At 37.6% G+C, this 18,389-nt stretch overlaps 4 protein-coding genes across 5 annotated transcripts in view; 3 read left to right on the forward strand and 1 right to left on the reverse strand.

Annotated features, from left to right (window-relative positions):
- Positions 1 to 598, forward strand: LOC110113057 (cysteine-rich repeat secretory protein 38-like). Its single transcript, XM_020845477.2, has one exon. The coding sequence runs from the start codon at positions 28 to 30 to the stop codon at positions 445 to 447; it is 420 nt and encodes a 139-aa protein (XP_020701136.1). The 5' UTR covers positions 1 to 27; the 3' UTR covers positions 448 to 598.
- The window catches only part of LOC110113055 (pentatricopeptide repeat-containing protein At3g22670, mitochondrial-like), a 27,853-nt gene continuing 10,017 nt past the window's right edge, over positions 554 to 18,389 (reverse strand). The window contains exon 2 of the transcript XR_003700326.1: positions 554 to 682. The gene's annotated coding sequence lies outside the window, so the exon portion shown is untranslated. The remainder of the gene's footprint in view (positions 683 to 18,389) is intronic.
- On the forward strand, positions 647 to 11,144 carry LOC114579386 (cysteine-rich receptor-like protein kinase 6). Its single transcript, XM_028693768.1, has 5 exons — positions 647 to 866; positions 9,662 to 9,778; positions 10,190 to 10,320; positions 10,447 to 10,657; positions 10,866 to 11,144. Exons 1-5 carry the CDS (start codon positions 647 to 649, stop codon positions 11,105 to 11,107), a joined length of 921 nt encoding a protein of 306 aa, XP_028549601.1. The 3' UTR covers positions 11,108 to 11,144.
- On the forward strand, positions 11,169 to 11,783 carry LOC114579385 (cysteine-rich receptor-like protein kinase 7). 2 transcript variants are annotated; one of them, XM_028693766.1, is made up of 2 exons: positions 11,169 to 11,336; positions 11,437 to 11,783. In XM_028693766.1, exons 1-2 carry the CDS (start codon positions 11,193 to 11,195, stop codon positions 11,761 to 11,763), a joined length of 471 nt encoding a protein of 156 aa, XP_028549599.1. In that variant the 5' UTR covers positions 11,169 to 11,192; the 3' UTR covers positions 11,764 to 11,783. The 2 variants fall into 2 exon arrangements, with proteins under 2 accessions (XP_028549599.1, XP_028549600.1); XM_028693767.1 differs by having other exon boundaries at positions 11,192 to 11,331.

Genomic DNA, 18,389 nt, shown 5'->3' on the forward strand with positions numbered 1-18,389 from the left:
AAGGTCCTCTTAGAATTGTTGATCCTTATGATCTGTATCACATCTATGGCCCTTCTTCTCCCCATCCTCCTATCCTTGTTCGCCTCCCCTTCCGCTGCAAACCCACTCTACTCTATCTGCGCTTCAGGAAACTTCACCAGGAATGGCACCTACAGCTCAAACCTCAACCACCTCATGTCTACTCTCTCTTCTAACGCCTTCGCCACCGGCTTCGCCACCTCCACGACCGGCATAGTCCCTGACTGTGTCTATGGACTTGCCCTCTGCCGCGGCGACACCGACATCGCCAACTGTCGCTCCTGCATCTCTACGGCCATTTCCGACATCCAACAGCTCTGCTCAAACAACATGGAAGCCACCATATGGTACGACTACTGCCAACTCCGCTACTCCAATCAGGACTCCTCTACGGCCCCGACGTCATTACTAGTGCCCAAAGCTTGTTAGTTAATGGCCAGAATGTCTCGGCAGACCGACTTCCGAGGTTTGAAATCCTGAAAACCGAACTTATGGGAAACCTGTCAGATCTGGCCATTAGAAACACATCTCAGCTCTTTGCCACCGGCGAGGCAGCGTTCACGGCTGCAGATAATATATACGGTCTGGTGCAGTGCACGCTGGACCTGACCGTAGGCGGCTGCCGGACATGCTTGCAGCGACGGTGGAGTTCAGCAAGACTAACCTGCAAGGGGAGAGGGGAGGAAGAGTGTTGGGGATGTGGTGTAATATAAGGTATGAATTGTACAAATTCTACGACGGGACGGCCATGCTTCAGCTTTCTTCTGATCAGTCGCCATCGTCACCATTGCCCACAAATGCCTTAATGTCAAATGTTACCCATCCACCGGCTGATTTATCTCATGGAGGTATGTTCTTTTAGCTCCGTGTTGGATGCCATTTTGCAAAAGAAACAAGATGGCTCCACTATGAAAACACGTATTAATAACTACAAGAAACGTAAGACTTCCATCTAAACTACGAATTCAGCAAACATATAGTCGAATTGACTGTCTCTGGGAGAGGAATCCAACGACAACCCAACTATACTAAAATCCATCAAATATGAACCCAAATGGGTCCAAATCAATGGCCTGAAGCCTATTTAGAATATTCAAAATATTAATTGGATGATCAAATTATATTCAAATATGACATGCTTCTAGTCAAATTGAGTGGCTCGACGAGACAAATCTAAACGGCCCAATAGCACCAAATTATGACATCATTAAGATATTTAAATACCCAATAAATAGTCTATGATCAATAGAGTCAATATCATCCGTCCAATTCGAAACACATCCATTATGTTCTTGATCTTCTCCCTATTTACTAGTCATGTCACTATAAAAAAATTATAAATAGACATCTCCTTCTTAACAGGAAAAAGAAAGAGATAAAGAACGAAGGATCTCTATTACTTTCTAAAGCTTGCACTATCCGGCCGCCTACCACCGCCAAACTTCCACCTAGCCGCCGACCTCCGCCAGAATTCCACCTAGCTGACGAACGTCGTCAAACTTCCTTCGAATCACTATATCTCACCGACCATGTCGCTCGGCGACTATGATATTTTTGACCACCGTCGCACGACTACAATCCTTCCGACAATCATCGCCCACAGATTACGATCTTTTCGTCCACCATCGCCCAATTACGATCCTTTCGACCATTATCATCAACCGACTACGATCCTTCTAACTACAGTCGCATGACTACGGTCCTTCCGACCACCATCGCAAGCTGACTACGGTCCTTCAGACCACCATCGCTCACCAATTATGTCAGCAGTCATGTCCTTTGCCAACAACGGTTCTTCGGACCAACGTTTCTCGGCGACCATGTTGCCTGCTGACTATGTTTCTTCAAACCACCATCACCCGTTGTCCATGTCACCCGCCACCTACGATCCTTTTGACCACCGTTGCCCGCCAATCATGGTCCTTCCTTCCACCATCGCACTCCGGCAACAGTCCTACTAACCAAACAAACATTCCAACACTCTCTTAAGAACAAAGGTCATATTATTCTCGAACTATGTACTATGCTCTATATAATGTATAAATCGAGCCAAGGCCTTTTCCTCAAGGAAGGTCCCATTTGTAATCAACTATCAATATTAGTGAATTCATTTAAATTGAATAAGTCCCAGTGGTTATCTCCCTTTTCAGGGGTTTCTACATAAAAGTTATGTTATTTCATATAAACATTGTATATCACAATCTTTTGTATGTTTGTTTGTTATATCTTCATATAAAGCTAAGACATTAAACTTTATATTTCTCTACCGCTGTGAATATTTTAGAACACAACAATTTAGTGTCATCTGTAGGAAAATGATTTTTGGCTGGGAGGGCAACTTTTACTCCAACCTCAAAAAGTCATTTACATCAATGTCCTGGACATGGTTGAAGTAACATATTCTCTTTGCCAAAATTTATTATCAGATTTGAAAGAAGCCTTGCATTATTAAGGATAACCTTATGCATTGTTTCATCGCCTCTCCAGCATCAATCATTGTTGCATCTATTTCATGGGAATCAAATGTGGACTGGGGGCAATCTTGACTACAATTGTGGCTAAAAAAATTTATTTAATATTTTTAACATCCAATATAATATCTTTGGAACTCCCAGCAAATGTCATAATGCTTATGATAAATTTCAAGCTCTTTATAATTCCTGACTGGACTTCTAAACCTTATGCAAGGTCATAGTCTCGATCTCAAAAAGATAGTAATAGTCTAAAGATAGACAATTCTACACTGTTGATTCAGGATAGACGTGTCATTCACCCCCTCCCAATCAATACATAATTAATCACATGGAGATTCAATTCAACCTCTTGTACACGAGTTGACGTCATCAAGCAAGACTTTGACAAATAACCTCAGATAAGTCAAACATCCTTGGTAGATTCCCACAACCTCTTCTATAAAGGTTAATGTTACCGAGCAATGCTCTGAAACACAACTTCGAATAGGTTACACATTTTTAGCTGCTTCCCTTGACCTCTTTTATGTAAGTTAAAATTATTGAGCAATGCTCTGACAAATAATCTCAAATAGGTCAAACTTTCATAGTAGCTTCCCTTAACCTCTTCTATACAGGCTAACGTCATCGAGTAATACTCTAACAAACAATCTCAAATAGGTCAAACAACATTAATAGATTCCTTTGACATCTTCCATATAAGTTAACGTAGTCTAGTAATGCTCTGACAAATAACTTTGGATAGGTCAAAAATTCTTGATGGATTCCCTCGGCCTCTTCCATAGATGTTAATGTGATGAGGACATCGTCAGCATTTTCGATGCCGGAGATCGATGGCCACGAGCATGAGTTGTATTTTCATTATTTTATGTAGTAGTTTATTTTTATTTTATGTTTTTCCATTTTTGCCCTTATGGGTATTTGGTCGCTATTGTAGCCCAAGGGGCATTTTAGTCTTTTGCATTCTTTGTCATTTTGAGACCTATTTATATGGCCCTCTTCTTATGTAATAGGAGTTTTTTTTTTTTTGATGAAATGAAAATTCGCTCTTTGTTCTCTTTGTGAGTTCATGAAACCTCTAAAGATCTCTTTGTGAGTTCTTGAAGATGAGACCATCGGAGATCTCTTTGTGAGTTCTACCGGTGGATTGGTGTTCAAGGTTTGTCATTTGAAATTTCTTTGTTCTTCTACCCAATCTTTTCTCCCCCACTTAGCCGAAATCCCCTTCTTTTTCTCAATTCCCCACCACCACCCAAGCTCCACCGCCGGCCTCCCTTGGCCGGCCTAGCCACCGGCGGTCTTCCCTGCGACCAAGCAGCCGGCCTTCCCACAGCCACTCCACGTCTGACCACCAGCAACCCGTTTCAAAATTTGAACTTCAATGCAAAACCTTAATTCCTTTCCTATTCTACAGCCCCTTCTATTAGGAAAGTTAGCCTATTTTATTTCTTCTCATTTAACGAAAGAATTCCAACATCTCTAAAGGCAAGCTAATGAGGAAATCTTCCTGTGATAGCAAACCTGATAATTAAATGTCAGATTTAATAATTCCCTGATTTTCTCAGGAGAGGCCACGTCATTAATCTGATGGCTCTCTCAACTCCTCATGGGGCTGGCCGCCTCCTCCTCTTTTCTCTCTCCAATCCCCACTTAATTACTACTTAAATGCCTCTTTAATTCCCCTCCCTCTCTTTCTCTTATTTTAAATTTCAAATCTGAAATGGAAACTAAAGCCGCAGTTTTATTTGGAATCTGAAGTAAACTTCAGATTTGGAAATTAAAGCCTGCTGTCCTGCACCATTGGAGACCTAGAATTGCTGTCCAAACACTTCCAGCACCCGATAACAGCTGTCCAAGACTTGTATAGGCATTATATGCTGCCGTCCAGACCACCTTAAGGACCAAACTGCTGTCCAGGCTTTCATAGTGGCGGATCAGACAATCCTAGCTGCTGCACAGTGAGACCACAACAGGAATATTGCTGTGATTGTTGTCCAGCAGGCCTCTGACCACCATTCAGAATGTTTCTAGACTACATCGACTGTATCCAGTACGTCTTAGTTGACGTGATCGACGAGTAAAGGTCAAAGGGACATCGGATCATCATTGGACGACAATCATCCTCCACCACTCCGGCCACCTATCCAAGAACGACGATCCTAGGTTCCTTCTTCCTCGGAGCGACCTCGATTCTAATGTAGAGACTCTTCTTCCGCTAAAGCCTAAACTATTTGAGCGTATGGGCTCCAAAGGTGAAAGCTCTCTTTATTAAATCATGGATTCTTGTTTACTGTCGTAGCATGCAATTATTTTTGGTGTTTTCTTAAATTGTTTGGTTAATCGATGTCACTATTCGTTGCCTAAACGAGTTAAAAACTAAGAGTTCTAAGGATCACTCTTATTATAAATGATAATTTTATTTTGGGTTATTAAGTTACAATTGTTCTCTTTAATTTCTTAAAGTAACTCCTCCATCGCATTTTGTTTCACATCATAACGTCATCAGGAAATGCTTTGAAAAACAACCTCAAATATGTCAAACATCCTTAGTGGATTCCCCCGACCTCTTCCATACATGTTAATATCATCGAGCAATATTCTAACAAATAACCTATAAAATGTCAAACATTCATAGTGATTCCTCAACCTCTTCCATGCAAGTTAACATCATTGAACAACGCTCTGAAAAATAATCTCATATAGGTCAAACATCCATAATGTATCCCTTTGACCTCTTTTATACATGTTAACGTCATCGAGCAATGCTCTGACAAATAATATCGGATAGGTTAAACATCCTTCATGGATTCTCTGAGCTCTTTTATATAGGTTAACGACATCGAGTAATACTCTAACAAATAATCTCGAATAGATCAAACATTCTTAGTTGCTTCCCTCAATCACTTCCATACAGGTTAACATCATCGAGCAACGCTTTAACAAACAACCTTGGATATGTCAAACATCATTGATGGATTCCCTCGATTTCTTCCACAAATGTTAACATTTTCGAGCAACGCTCTGATAAATAATCTCAAATATGTTAAACATCTTTGATGAATTCCCTCGACCTCTTCCACATCAATTAACGTCATCGAGCAATGCACTGACAAATAACCTCGGATATGTTAAATAAATATGATGGATTCCCTCGACCTCTTCTACACATGTTAACAATATCAAGCAATACTCTGACAAACAATCTCGAATATATCAAAATCCTTTATAGATTTCTATCAGTCTCTTTCACATAAGTTAACGCAATCAAGTAATACTTTGGTAAACAATTCAGACATGCCAAACATTTCCTTTGGATTTCTCTCAACCTCTTCCACATAAATTAACGTCGTTGAGCAACGCTCTGATGAACAACCTCAATAAGATTAAACATTCTTAGCCGATTCAATCGACCTCTTCTCAACTGCATTTTGAAGCATTTCTTTAATCTTATCATTCAAGGAATGATTGAAGCCTTGATAAGCCTCCACTCAATTGACAATATTATTGTGTAAGCAGGCTACTAACATGACACACTACTTCAACCCCTTCCAATGGGCTATCCGATGTCTACCTTCGTCAATATGGATGCATACTACATTCAGTAAAGCACAAGTTGACCATCACCATCATCGATCATTCGCCTAATGACCATTATGGGTCCTTTGCCTTTCGACCACCATCATTACCCCTTCACCTCTTGTCAGCCACCATTGGCCCCTCGCTCGACACCATTAGAAACATACCCTTTAGTCATCCCCATTAAAATGTCGAATAATTGCCTCTATTAGACTGTCATCATTTGACATGTAACAAAGTAGTAGAAAGCCACTGATATGTAAAGGAGCTTGAGGGAGAAGATTCCTTATACACAATAATGAAAAGCCTCTAACATGTGAAAGAATTTGAGGGAGAAGGTTCCTTCTACAAAAAGAGGCACTGTAATTGATAGGGGATGCCGCCTATTCAAGATAGTGGGGGTCTTTGTTGTAAGAAGGTTGGAGGAAGAAATGAGAAGAAAGAAGGAACAAATTTCCATTATCCCCAGGGGGTATTTATACTTGAAGAAGGGGGAGAAAAGAATATACTGGAAATTAAAAAAAAAATCTAAAACAACTAGCTAAACCACCCAAATACTAGTGGTTTTATGCGCCAGACAGCGTGGGTAAACTAAACGACGGCATGGGCAGCGGAGTAGGGACTGCGCTGGTAGCTAGGCAAGAACTGACAAATAACCTCGGATATGTTAAATAAATATGATGGATTCCCTCGACCTCTTCTACACATGTTAACAATATCAAGCAATGCTCTGACAAACAATCTCGAATATATCAAAATCCTTTATAGATTTCTATCAGTCTCTTTCACATAAGTTAACGCAATCAAGTAATACTTTGGTAAACAATTCAGACATGCCAAACATTTCCTTTGGATTTCTCTCAACCTCTTCCACATAAATTAACGTCGTTGAGCAACGCTCTGATGAACAACCTCAATAAGATTAAACATTCTTAGCCGATTCAATCGACCTCTTCTCAACTGCATTTTGAAGCATTTCTTTAATCTTATCATTCAAGGAATGATTGAAACCTTGATAAGCCTCCACTCAATTGACAATATTATTGTGTAAGCAGGCTACTAACATGACACACTACTTCAGCCCCTTCCAATGGGCTATCCGATGTCTACCTTCGTCAATATGGATGCATACTACATTCAGTAAAGCACAAGTTGACCATCACCATCATCGATCCTTCGCCTAATGACCATTATGGGTCCTTTGCCTTTCGACCACCATCATTACCCCTTCACCTCTTGTCAGCTACCATTGGCCCCTCGCTCGACACCATTAGAAACATACCCTTTAGTCATCCCCATTAAAATGTCGAATAATTGCCTCTATTAGACTGTCATCATTTGACATGTAACAAAGTAGTAGAAAGCCACTGATATGTAAAGGAGCTTGAGGGAGAAGATTCCTTATACACAATAATGAAAAGCCTCTAACATGTGAAAGAGTTTGAGGGAGAAGGTTCCTTCTACAAAAAGAGGCACTATAATTGATAGGGGATGCCGCCTATTCAAGATAGTGGGGGTCTTTGTTGTAAGAAGGTTGGAGGAAGAAATGAGAAGAAAGAAGGAACAAATTTCCATTATCCCCAGGGGGTATTTATACTTGAAGAAGGGGGAGAAAAGAATATACTGGAAATTAAAAAAAAAAATCTAAAACAACTAGCTAAACCACCCAAATACTAGTGGTTTTATGCGCCAGACAGCGTGGGCAAACTAAACGACGGCATGGGCAGTGGAGTAGGGACTGCGCTGGTAGCTAGGCAAGAACTGCGCGGGCAGTAGACAGGGACTGCACAAGGAGCATGCGGGGACAGCGCAGGTGGCTGAATAGCTGCGAGCGAGTAGCAGCAGGCGCGTCGCTCGCACAGGCCCGCCGAAGGTGGGCAAGCAGTCGGCCAATTCGGCCGCCAAGTTGGGTCCGGGCTCAATTTCGGCCCAGACAGTCATATTAAGATTTTGTTTAGTCTTCGAAACCATTTTTTGATGTTTTGGTTACAATTTCAATACTTTTAGAGCCCAACAGAGTCTATACAGTCAATTTCGAGCAATTTCAAAAGCTTTAAAATAAAAAAATTTTATACTTTTCTGCCCAATCGATACACCAACTTCAGGACATGCTAAATTTATGAATAGAGGTATTTTACTTGGTTCACGACCACGATTGGATATCCACGTTGACGTTCCGAAATTGGACGCACATCATAATTACTCAAAATTATAATTTTTCATTGGAATAATTTGAAGAGCTTTGACACATATTTTTAGACTGCATATTTTGTTGTCCAAAAATATGAGGCAATTAATATATCATTAAAAATTTATCTTAATGGAGCACAAATCTCAAGAAAAATTTTAATTGGAAACTTTCAAAATTAAATTTGGAGCCATTCAAACTCCGATTTCAACAATTGTATAGTCGAACTGAATGTCTTGAAAGGATGAACCCAACAACATCAAATTTTAAGGGGAAGAGGAAGAGATGAAAAATTAAGGATCTATATTATTTTCTCAAGCTTTTATCGCTCGCCGCGTATCGCCATCAGACTTCCAACAGACCGCCAACTATCGCCAGACTTCCACTTGGCCGCCGACCACCGTCGAACTTCCTTCCAACCACTGTCGCTCACAGACCATGTCACCGCCGACTAGGGTCTTTCTGACGGCCATCGTCTGACTACAGTCCTTTCGACCATCGTCGCCACTAATTATGGTCCTTCTGACCACCATCGCCTAACTATGTTCTTTCAGACCACCATCACCCGATCACGGTCCTTCCAACCACCGTCGCCCGACTACGATCTTTCGACCACCCTCTCCTGACTACGGTTTTTTCGACCACCATTGCACAACTACGATCCTTTATACCACTGTCGCTTGTCGACTAAGATCTTGCTGACCACCGTTGCTCACCGACTATGTTGCCCGCCGACTACGATCCTTCAGACCAATGTTTACCACAGTTGCTCACCGACTATGTTGCTCGTCGACTACGATCCTTCCAACTGCCGTCACTTGCCAACTACGATCCTTCCCACCATCGTTGCCCACCGACCATCGTCCTTCCGTCAATGGTTGCCCACCAACAACGGTCTAGTTACAACCAAGCAAACAGGCCAACGCTTTCTTAAGAATGATTGTCATATTATTCTCCAACTATGTATTGTGCTCTATACAATGTATACATCGAGCCAAAGCCTTCTCCCCAACGAAGGGACTTATTTGTAATAAACTATAAATATTAGTGGATTCATTTAAACTAGGCAAATCCTTGTAGTTTTTTTTCCTTTTTCGGGATTTTCACGTAAAAATATGGTCTCATATGAAATCTTTTATTTGTGTGTACTGGATCTTTGTACAAAACTAAGATGTTAAACTTTATATTTCTCTACCACTGTGAATATTCCAAGATGCAACAAAAATATATTATATTTTTTTAATAATTACAAGATGCATATCTTTATTACAAATGCACTGAATTTTATTTTATTTTTTTGTCTTTAAGATAAAAAAGCACTATCCCTAAACCCTTGCACAGTAACTAGTTTACAATTTTTTGTATTTTTGAATCTATTTCTACCAATATGTTCCACCCATAAATGCAGGAAGCAATACAGTGCGCACTATTATGTCAATCACTCTTTCTCTACTAGTTGTGCTTGTTCTCCTTACAGTTGCTTGTTTGTACTTCAGGAGAAGAAGGTCAAAGATGAAAATACCTCGTAAGATTTTTCTATCGTCCAACTTTATTTATATTTGTTTATAGGATTGGTATTTTTTTACATTTAAGTGAAGCTAGCATAATATATACCAATCGCATATATTCACGATGTTGCAGCCATCCCTTATGCTTGTTCTAATAATTGTAGGAATCCTGTGTATTCCAACATAATAATAATATACAACAAAAATTTATCAACTAAGAAATAAATAAAGCAGCACAGATCTTATAGATCTCATGAATCTTGTAGAAAGGAGCATTCTGACTTTTTGAAGTGTGGTTGGGAAGCAGTACTAAATTTTTTTATGGATTGTATAGGCTTCACTATTTTAACAGTTAGGGTTTGGATGTGAAATGAAAATTTTAGATTGGAAAAAATTATAATAATTGGTTACTATGTATATCTTTGTAGGTGAGGATATCCCTGAGCAGCTTATAAATGTGGAATCTTTATTTTTTGATCTATCTACACTTGAATTAGCAACATCAAATTTCTCAGAACACAACAAGCTTGGTGAAGGTGGCTTTGGATCAGTCTACTTGGTAAAATGTTAACTTGCTAATTGGTCATTATCTATATTATTAGAAAGGATAAGAAACCAAGAGTAATACTGGTATTAAGTCTCAAAATTAGCATTTACCCATCTTTAACTTTTGATTTCTTCATAGGGATTACTACCTGATGGACGAGAAATAGCAGTGAAGAGACTATCAACGAGATCGAGGCAAGGGATTAATGATTTAAGAAATGAAATGATTCTAATTGCTAAACTCCAACACAAAAATCTTGTGAGACTACATGGTGTTTGTCTGGAAGATCAAGAGAAGTTGCTCGTTTACGAATATGTGCCCAACAAAAGCTTAGATACCATTTTATTTGGTAATAATTTATTACTTTGTGTCTTTTTTAAATACTTATTGAATATCTAGTAAGTTTTCAAACAGTGTAGCTCATCTCACTTCAATTGGTTCATTCTTACTTTAATAAAGATATATTTTTTATCTTTTTTATCATTAACGTCAAACTGACTTACCAATATTATTTTTGCATGCAATAATAAATAGTGGTATATTTGTGTGTGGAATAGATCCAATAAAAAGTAAGCTTCTAGACTGGGAAAAGAGATACGAGATAATAGAAGGAATTGTTCGTAAGCTTCTACTTTACCTACATGAAGACTCCCAACTCAAGATCATTCACAGAGATCTTAAAGCTAGCAATATATTGTTAGATGCAGACATGAACTCAAAAATTTCAGACTTTGGATTGGCTAGGCTTTTTGGAGTAGATGAGACTCACGAGATGACAAGTTGTGTTGTTGGAACATAGTAAGTTGAATAAATCTCAAACTTTTAAATTTCAGTAGTTTTACTATAACAATGTCAAAAAATCATGAATTTCTCGCAGTGGGTATATGGCACCAGAATATTTAGAGCATGGATATTTCTCAGTCAAGTTTGATGTCTTTAGTTTTGGAGTATTAATGTTACAGATTATAACAGGAAGGAGTAGAAATGGTTTCTTCGATGATGAGTTTTCTAAAAACCTATCAAGTTATGTATGTATCTCCTTTCAATGTTCTGAAACATATTACAAAAAAAAAAAAAAAATACATATTTCTATTCTAAACAATATACATATTGATTCATTTTGAACAGGTGTGGGAGAATTGGAACATGGGAACAATCTTAGAGATTGTGGACCCAGCTTTAGGCAAACATTTTCAAAATAGTGAAGTCATAAGATGCATTCAAATTGGACTTCTATGTGTGCAAGATGATCCAGCTAAAAGGCCTAGCATGACAGAAGTGCTTGTGATGCTTAATAGCTATTCTATGTCTCTTAAAGCTCCTTCATCCCCAGCTTTTTTTGTGGGAGGAAGTAGCACCAATAATAGTTCATGGGATGGCACTTGCAAATCTTCAAGGAAATTTATTCCAATGTCACCCAATCAAGTATCAGTTTCAGAGCTAGATCCTAGATAAGTTAGATTAAAAAGAAGGACAAATTATAAGTTAAGGTTGCTTATTTTCTAAGAGTATTGTGAGAAATTTTAATAAGAGCTCATTTGATGCATTTTGATGTTATGAGTGAAAGATAAATCATTAAAATTGAAGGACATTTGTTAGCAAATGTAAGTTAAATTTCATCCTAGAATAAATAATGAGTTTGAATATAATGATGCTGTGCAAAATAATTTTCTTACTATTTTTATTAAGTATTTCAATTATGATGGCAAAATGCACTAGAAGATCCTCACATCATTTTTTTTCAATCCTTATTGCTTTATGAAATACGTAAGCATGAATGTAAATTACATTTTCTAAGTGCTTTCAATCATTTAAAACACTTAATAATTTATGTATCTAAATCTACTTATTGGCATCACACTTTTTTAATCATGGTTATGCATTGTGTTTAAAGTGCAACATCATATAGTGCTTTGTATGTTCATGAAATAAAGATGATGAGAAGAGGAAAATTTTAGAATTTTGTAACATGTTATTGTAGAATGATATAATAAGAGCAAGCTTATATTACTAGATTATATGAAAATCATTTACATGTATAATTGTAATGAATTTAATAATAGATCACAAAATACATAAAACAAAATAACACATGAAAAGAAAAAATGGAATGAAATTTACAAGCACATGAGCTTTTGAGCACAATTTTTTAGTCAAATAACACATAAGTAGACTTAAATATAATAAGCTTATACTAAAGCACCACAGAAGTGTTATATGATTCATTGATTTAAAGGAAGCTAAGTATAAAACCTTGAAGCAATGTTAAGTGTTGACCTAACTTATAATTATCAAAGAGTAATAACTTGATAAAAGTCATTATAGAAAATCATAACCTTAGTATTTGTTCCCAAAATGGATTTATCATTTGCTCTGAACCAGGGCTCTCCCTTTACGTGTATTTGATCAATAAGCTCAACTTCTCTATTTCATTCTCAAGCTATCTCAACCTTTTTAATGATCACCCTCCACCACCTCTGCACTTATAATGAACAACCTCCACATCCTTTCCCTTTTTAACCTACCTCTCCAATGTGACTATACAAGGAAGGCATTGCTCCCTTTTTGAAGTTGTGAAATCACTTTTTAGGATTGTTTATGATAATGTGATTTAGAGTATCATAGTTCCTATGTAAGGAGAAAATACTAAAAGAATTTGAGCTTATCTAAAAATAGGGTAGCACTCCCCTCATTTGTAAAACAACAGCTTAAATGTTTATGAAGTATTGACAAAGTTCTTTTTTTTTAGTTTATTTATTTTTCCATTCTCATTTTTAAGTGCCTTACTCTTCAAATTCCTTTGTCTTCTTGTATAGTAACTTTACCATTGTTAATTGTGGCATCGAAGCCTCATTTTCATACCAAGTGTTTTTTTATATGAATATCATGGGTAATGTTACCTCTCTTTTTGTGGCCAATTTTGTCTTCATAAACACATTTATGGCTAAATTTGTCACATCAACTTTAGTTGTTTGCTCTACTGTATCCATGTGTTAATATGAAACCTACTTATATTATGCTAATATATTATCTTAAGGGAATAATGATGGTTTTTAAAGAATTAAAAAGCAAGTCATGCTCCAATCTCACAATTTATGGTTATTTATGATGAAAGATATCAAGAGTCAAAAAATTGATGCCAAGTATGGATAGAAAAAAAAGTAAGAAACTCAATGCTAGCATAGTGATGGATAAAAGACCAATAAGTGGGAATCATCAAACAAACGCAAGAAGTATATTTCCCAAGTATATGATAACTATAAAGTTCAAGGATGCATATAAATTTTTAAAAAGAGAATTTGAGGGGAATCCCAAGGTAAGGATTATCAAACTTCAACTCTCTTCATAGAGAGTGAAATTTTTAAAATTATATAATGATAGAATTTGAAAGAATGTTTCTCAAAATAATTATGATATGTTAAATAAATTAAAGCTTAGGATGTAAATATTATATATTAATGAGTGAAATAGAAGCTTTAATTCTATATATATAAAAAAAAATCTGATAACATATAGTTGAAATAACAAAAAGTTCAAAGATTTGACAAATCAGATCAATAATTACTGGACTATCTACTACCTCTAATGCCATTTAATATTTACTTTCATCATAAGAGTACTAAATATATATTAACATTACATGAATTTTTGTAGTGGTCTAATTTGAGAATGATATTGTATATTTGTTGCCAAATATTTTACTGGTCATATTATTAGGCTCACATTAAGAACATGATGGACATTTATAATTTCATCATATTCCAAAGTATAAGTGAGACGACATTATAATGGATTTCACGGTTTATTTTCGTAGATCCAAATAAAATCATGATAAAATTTGGTTACTAATATTATTTGTCGAATTCATAATTACCGTTGGATAACACCTGACTTTACTAGAAGATCTACCCGAAGAGCTGAAAAACTTGTGAGTCATAATAGATAGTGCAGAGGGAGAGTAGAGGAGAATTCGAGATCTCAAACAACTAGATTTTTTCTTACTAGTCAAAGAGATATTTATTTTAATATTTATTATGGGGTCTCCAATAATTGTTCCTATCATCGCTTATTTTTAAGATTTTGGGTGCTACATAAAAGGATAGATACAAAAAATAATAGATATAATAATGCTACACATATTACATGCACAATGCTACACAATACTTTATGCACCTATCATCCCCTAATTAGTGGAAGAGCTCGAATGGAGGATTTATCGCCAGGCAAGTGAGGAAATGACCAGTATACACTGGGTGAATGAGGTAGAGGGCAAGCTCCATGATAAATGGTGAGTCTATGAGTCGGTACGGAGTTGGATGGACTTTATAATGCGATGTTGATTAGCACCTACCACCCCCTAATTAGTGGAAGAACTCAGATGAATGATTTCATTGTTGGGAAAGTGAGGAAATGCCTAGTATGCATTGGGCGGACGAGGTAGAGGGCAAGCTAGCTCCATGATAATTGGTGAGTCTGTGAGCTTGTGCGAAGTTGGATGGGCTTTATAGTTGTGAATAATATGTGTTGAGTCTAGGGTCATCATGAGAGAATGGATGAGTGAACTAAGGTATCCGAGATCATATACAACGGTCATGTTGGTAGGGCGAGTTAGGAGCCCTGTGTAAGAGCCTTCGTGTAGGAAGGAGGTGACCAAGTTGAGGGAGGTCTGCCTAATTAGATGTCAACACAATATGCATAGGGTGTTAATTGGTTCAGCCAATGGTGCGATGAGGACAGTCATGGAGTATACAAAGTCATCCAACTTGTACTTAGGTAGAAACTTCATGCTTGATTACTCGGATAATTTAAAGCTGCTGACACTGAGAAACGTGAAAGACCCTCTATGCAAAATGATTTCTAATGGCGAGTATACTCATCCTACTTTTGTCGTAACATTTTCTATTTCTATTTTTTCACCTGTAAATTTTTTATGCAATAATAAAATATGTTTTATGACTACTGCTTTTTTTTGTAAGTTAATTAGTGATGTGTGAGTTTATTCATTCTCATGTTGGTGTTTTTGATATCCCTGATTTTTCATTATAAGACAAGTTTTGTGTTGTGAGATGAGTGAGTATATCATGCGAGTGCTAGGAGTAAGGTTGCTAAGATGAGTGGCAACTGACCATCATTTGAGAGTCGAATGAGTGACTTAGAGAATTTTTTAGAAAATTTTTGTACTATGTATATTCATCACTAGAGAGTTTGAATTAAATAGATTATGTAGTTCACATGCCTAATAGGCAGCGATTGGCCTAAAGGCAAGCGAGTGAGAGAATGGCTTAAGAGAAAGGAAGTTATCATGATGAGTTGAAGGAATGATTGACAAAGCTTTTTTGTGATGAGGGAGAGAAAAAAAAAAAGAAATCTTTATATTTAATATAATTTGAACATTGTCTTGAGTCCCGTGTTCAATATTTTTTTATATTTAGGCAGGGTATGGCCCCTATGGATGCGATCATCATTCAAAATTTCTTACTCTGCTACAAGCCCCTTTTTTCATTGCCTCAGCAAGTGCCTCAGGAAAGTTTGTTCATGGATGCCCTTTACAAGTACATTATAGTGTTCATAAATTTGCACGAGTTGCCCGAGTTGAGGTCACATGACAAGGCTGCTGACTTCGCATGCTACACATACTACTTTGACCAAAGGAATTTCATTGTGTGGTTGGAGTGCATCATCAAACTCTTTATTTGATGATGCACTAGTCGTCCCCTACAACCACTTTTTGCTAGGCCTCCATTTTATGCTTTGTGCTGAGCTGGAGGAGGTTTTGAACTATTATGCAGTATTCCTTACCCGGTGATTCCAAACTTCATGGATATTGTAATTTCTTTTCTCTTATACGTATGTGAGTGCGAGGCGGACACCCACTCTATTCTACCATGTCTCCACTACCAAGGAAACTAAGGACAACAATATGCAATTTTTGTCAGGCGTGATGAAGGAGACAGGCCCGGTGAATAAGTTCCATGACCTGAAATCCAAGTTAATGGTGATTCAAAATGTGTTCTCTTGGACCGTGCAGACTTACCCCATTGCTTTTACTATGAAAAAGGAGACCATATTTCCCTCTCAGTGAGAGACGAGCAAGTGCTCTTCTACACCAGGGAGAGCTACTGATAGGGGTGTCAAATATTGATCCGACCCAAAAAATTTTCAAGTTCGGGTTAAATCATTTGCCTGATGGTTCAGGTTTAACTTTCATTTTTGACCTGTTTATAAACTGGGTCAGTTTGGGCTGACCCAGAAACTAAAAATCAACATGGGTTTGACCCCCGAGCCACTGATCCGCGCACACCAGTAAGTCATGAGTTCTTTCTAGCTTCCCGCACCCATCTCGTGTTGTGTCAGGCGTCCCGCTCCCACACCCACTATGAAAATCCATAAATTTTTTATAAGATTTTTTACCTAGAATAGTCAATATTGCTATAATGTGATGATATATATGCATATGTTATTAAAATATATCGGTTGTGAGTCATAAGGGGCCATGTTATTAAATTATATCGGTTGTGAGTCATAAGGGGCCACGTATGAGATTATGTTTGTGTCAGGGAATTGCTAGGAGTTATAATGGGCCATAATCTTATAAGATTCTGTCTGAGATAGGGATATGTGATATGCTCTAGTGCTATAACACAAATAAAAGGAGTCATAAGGGGTTAGAATCATTTAAGGTTCTGTTTGAGTCCGGGAAATGTGATATGAACTGCTATGTTATATGAAATTCAATTTATTTACTTGTTAAGTATTGTTATTTAAGTCAAGGAATAATTGTTATGCATTTTTTACATCTTTCAGTATAGTGATTTAATTAAATTGTATTTAACTATTTTTAAAGATTTCATAAGATATTTGATAAAAGAATATTAAAATTTTAGATTGGTTTGTATGTTTGCTGAGCTATTGTAGCTCACTGTGATTTTACTTTTGATTTTTAGGATCTGGGAAGGGGAAGGAGATTGTGGACTAGCATTTCAAGACCAGATCTGAGGTCATAGGTATTTGCCTATTTGGATTTTTGTACAGTCATTACTAGTTAAATTTACAGTCTTATAACTCTTGCATGTATCCATGTACTGTAGTGTAATTATTCATTTTGATGAAATAAAAGAAACTTGGTGGATGAGTTTATTTTCAGTATTTTGATGTTTTAGTAGCTCTGTAGTCTGTAGTTTATTTCAATGAATATTGACAGAAAATCTAAAATAATTTCAAAATTAAATATTGAGATTTGCCTATCACTGCTCAACACGATAGGACCTGTTCTGGTCGGGTTGGGTTGTGGCACCCACGAGCTCGACCCCACATGCCTCAGCCTTGCGACTTGCACCCGCCACATTACGCTCACTCATAGCAGTGCAACACGCTCTTGCGGCTAGACCAATTGACCCCGCAGTCTGCATAGCAGCATGTCCAGACTTAGTCGCCCAGCCCTCCGGCATCGGGCTCTTACATCATGACTCAACGCTCGCCTGCATCAGGCGTTCGTGTCTAGGTTCGCGAGTTAGGTCGTGTTAACTCGGTGACCTGCACAGGTGGATCTAAGTTGTAATTCCTAACTCATTTGCAAAATTGGGTTCGGTTAAGGTCAACCCGTTTAGAGTCGAGTCAATTTGGGTTGGACCTGAACCCGACAATTATGCCGTTTTGACACCTCTAGCTACTAATCACCCTCTACCGTATTAATGAATTCCACATTTTTTGCAATTTTTATAATAAGTTGTGAGTTTTTGTTTACAATTTTTAATCGCCTTATGCTAACTCGCTTGATGTTTCTGTAGATAAAACAAAAGCTACAATCACTAATAGGACCTAGAAGTCCTGAAGGGAGTCATCATTTTGATTGAGAGGAAAAGGGGGGGGGGGATCCACTAAGGGGCCCACTAAGTTTATTCGGAAGGATGCACCTCCTAAGAAGGCAAGGTTGGATTAAGGGTAGGGAGTTTGCCCAAAGATGTTGACTGTGAAGAAAATAAAAGCACCAAAGGAAGTGTTTCCTCCCCCCATTGAAGGAAATGGGTCGACGATAGATGCCACCATAAAGAGGAGTGGTGAGTAGTGGGGCTAAGAAGAGG

The sequence above is a fragment of the Dendrobium catenatum genome, unplaced genomic scaffold, assembly GCF_001605985.2.
Source record: "Dendrobium catenatum unplaced genomic scaffold, ASM160598v2 fragScaff_scaffold_362, whole genome shotgun sequence".
Classification (NCBI taxonomy): Eukaryota; Viridiplantae; Streptophyta; class Magnoliopsida; order Asparagales; family Orchidaceae; genus Dendrobium; species Dendrobium catenatum.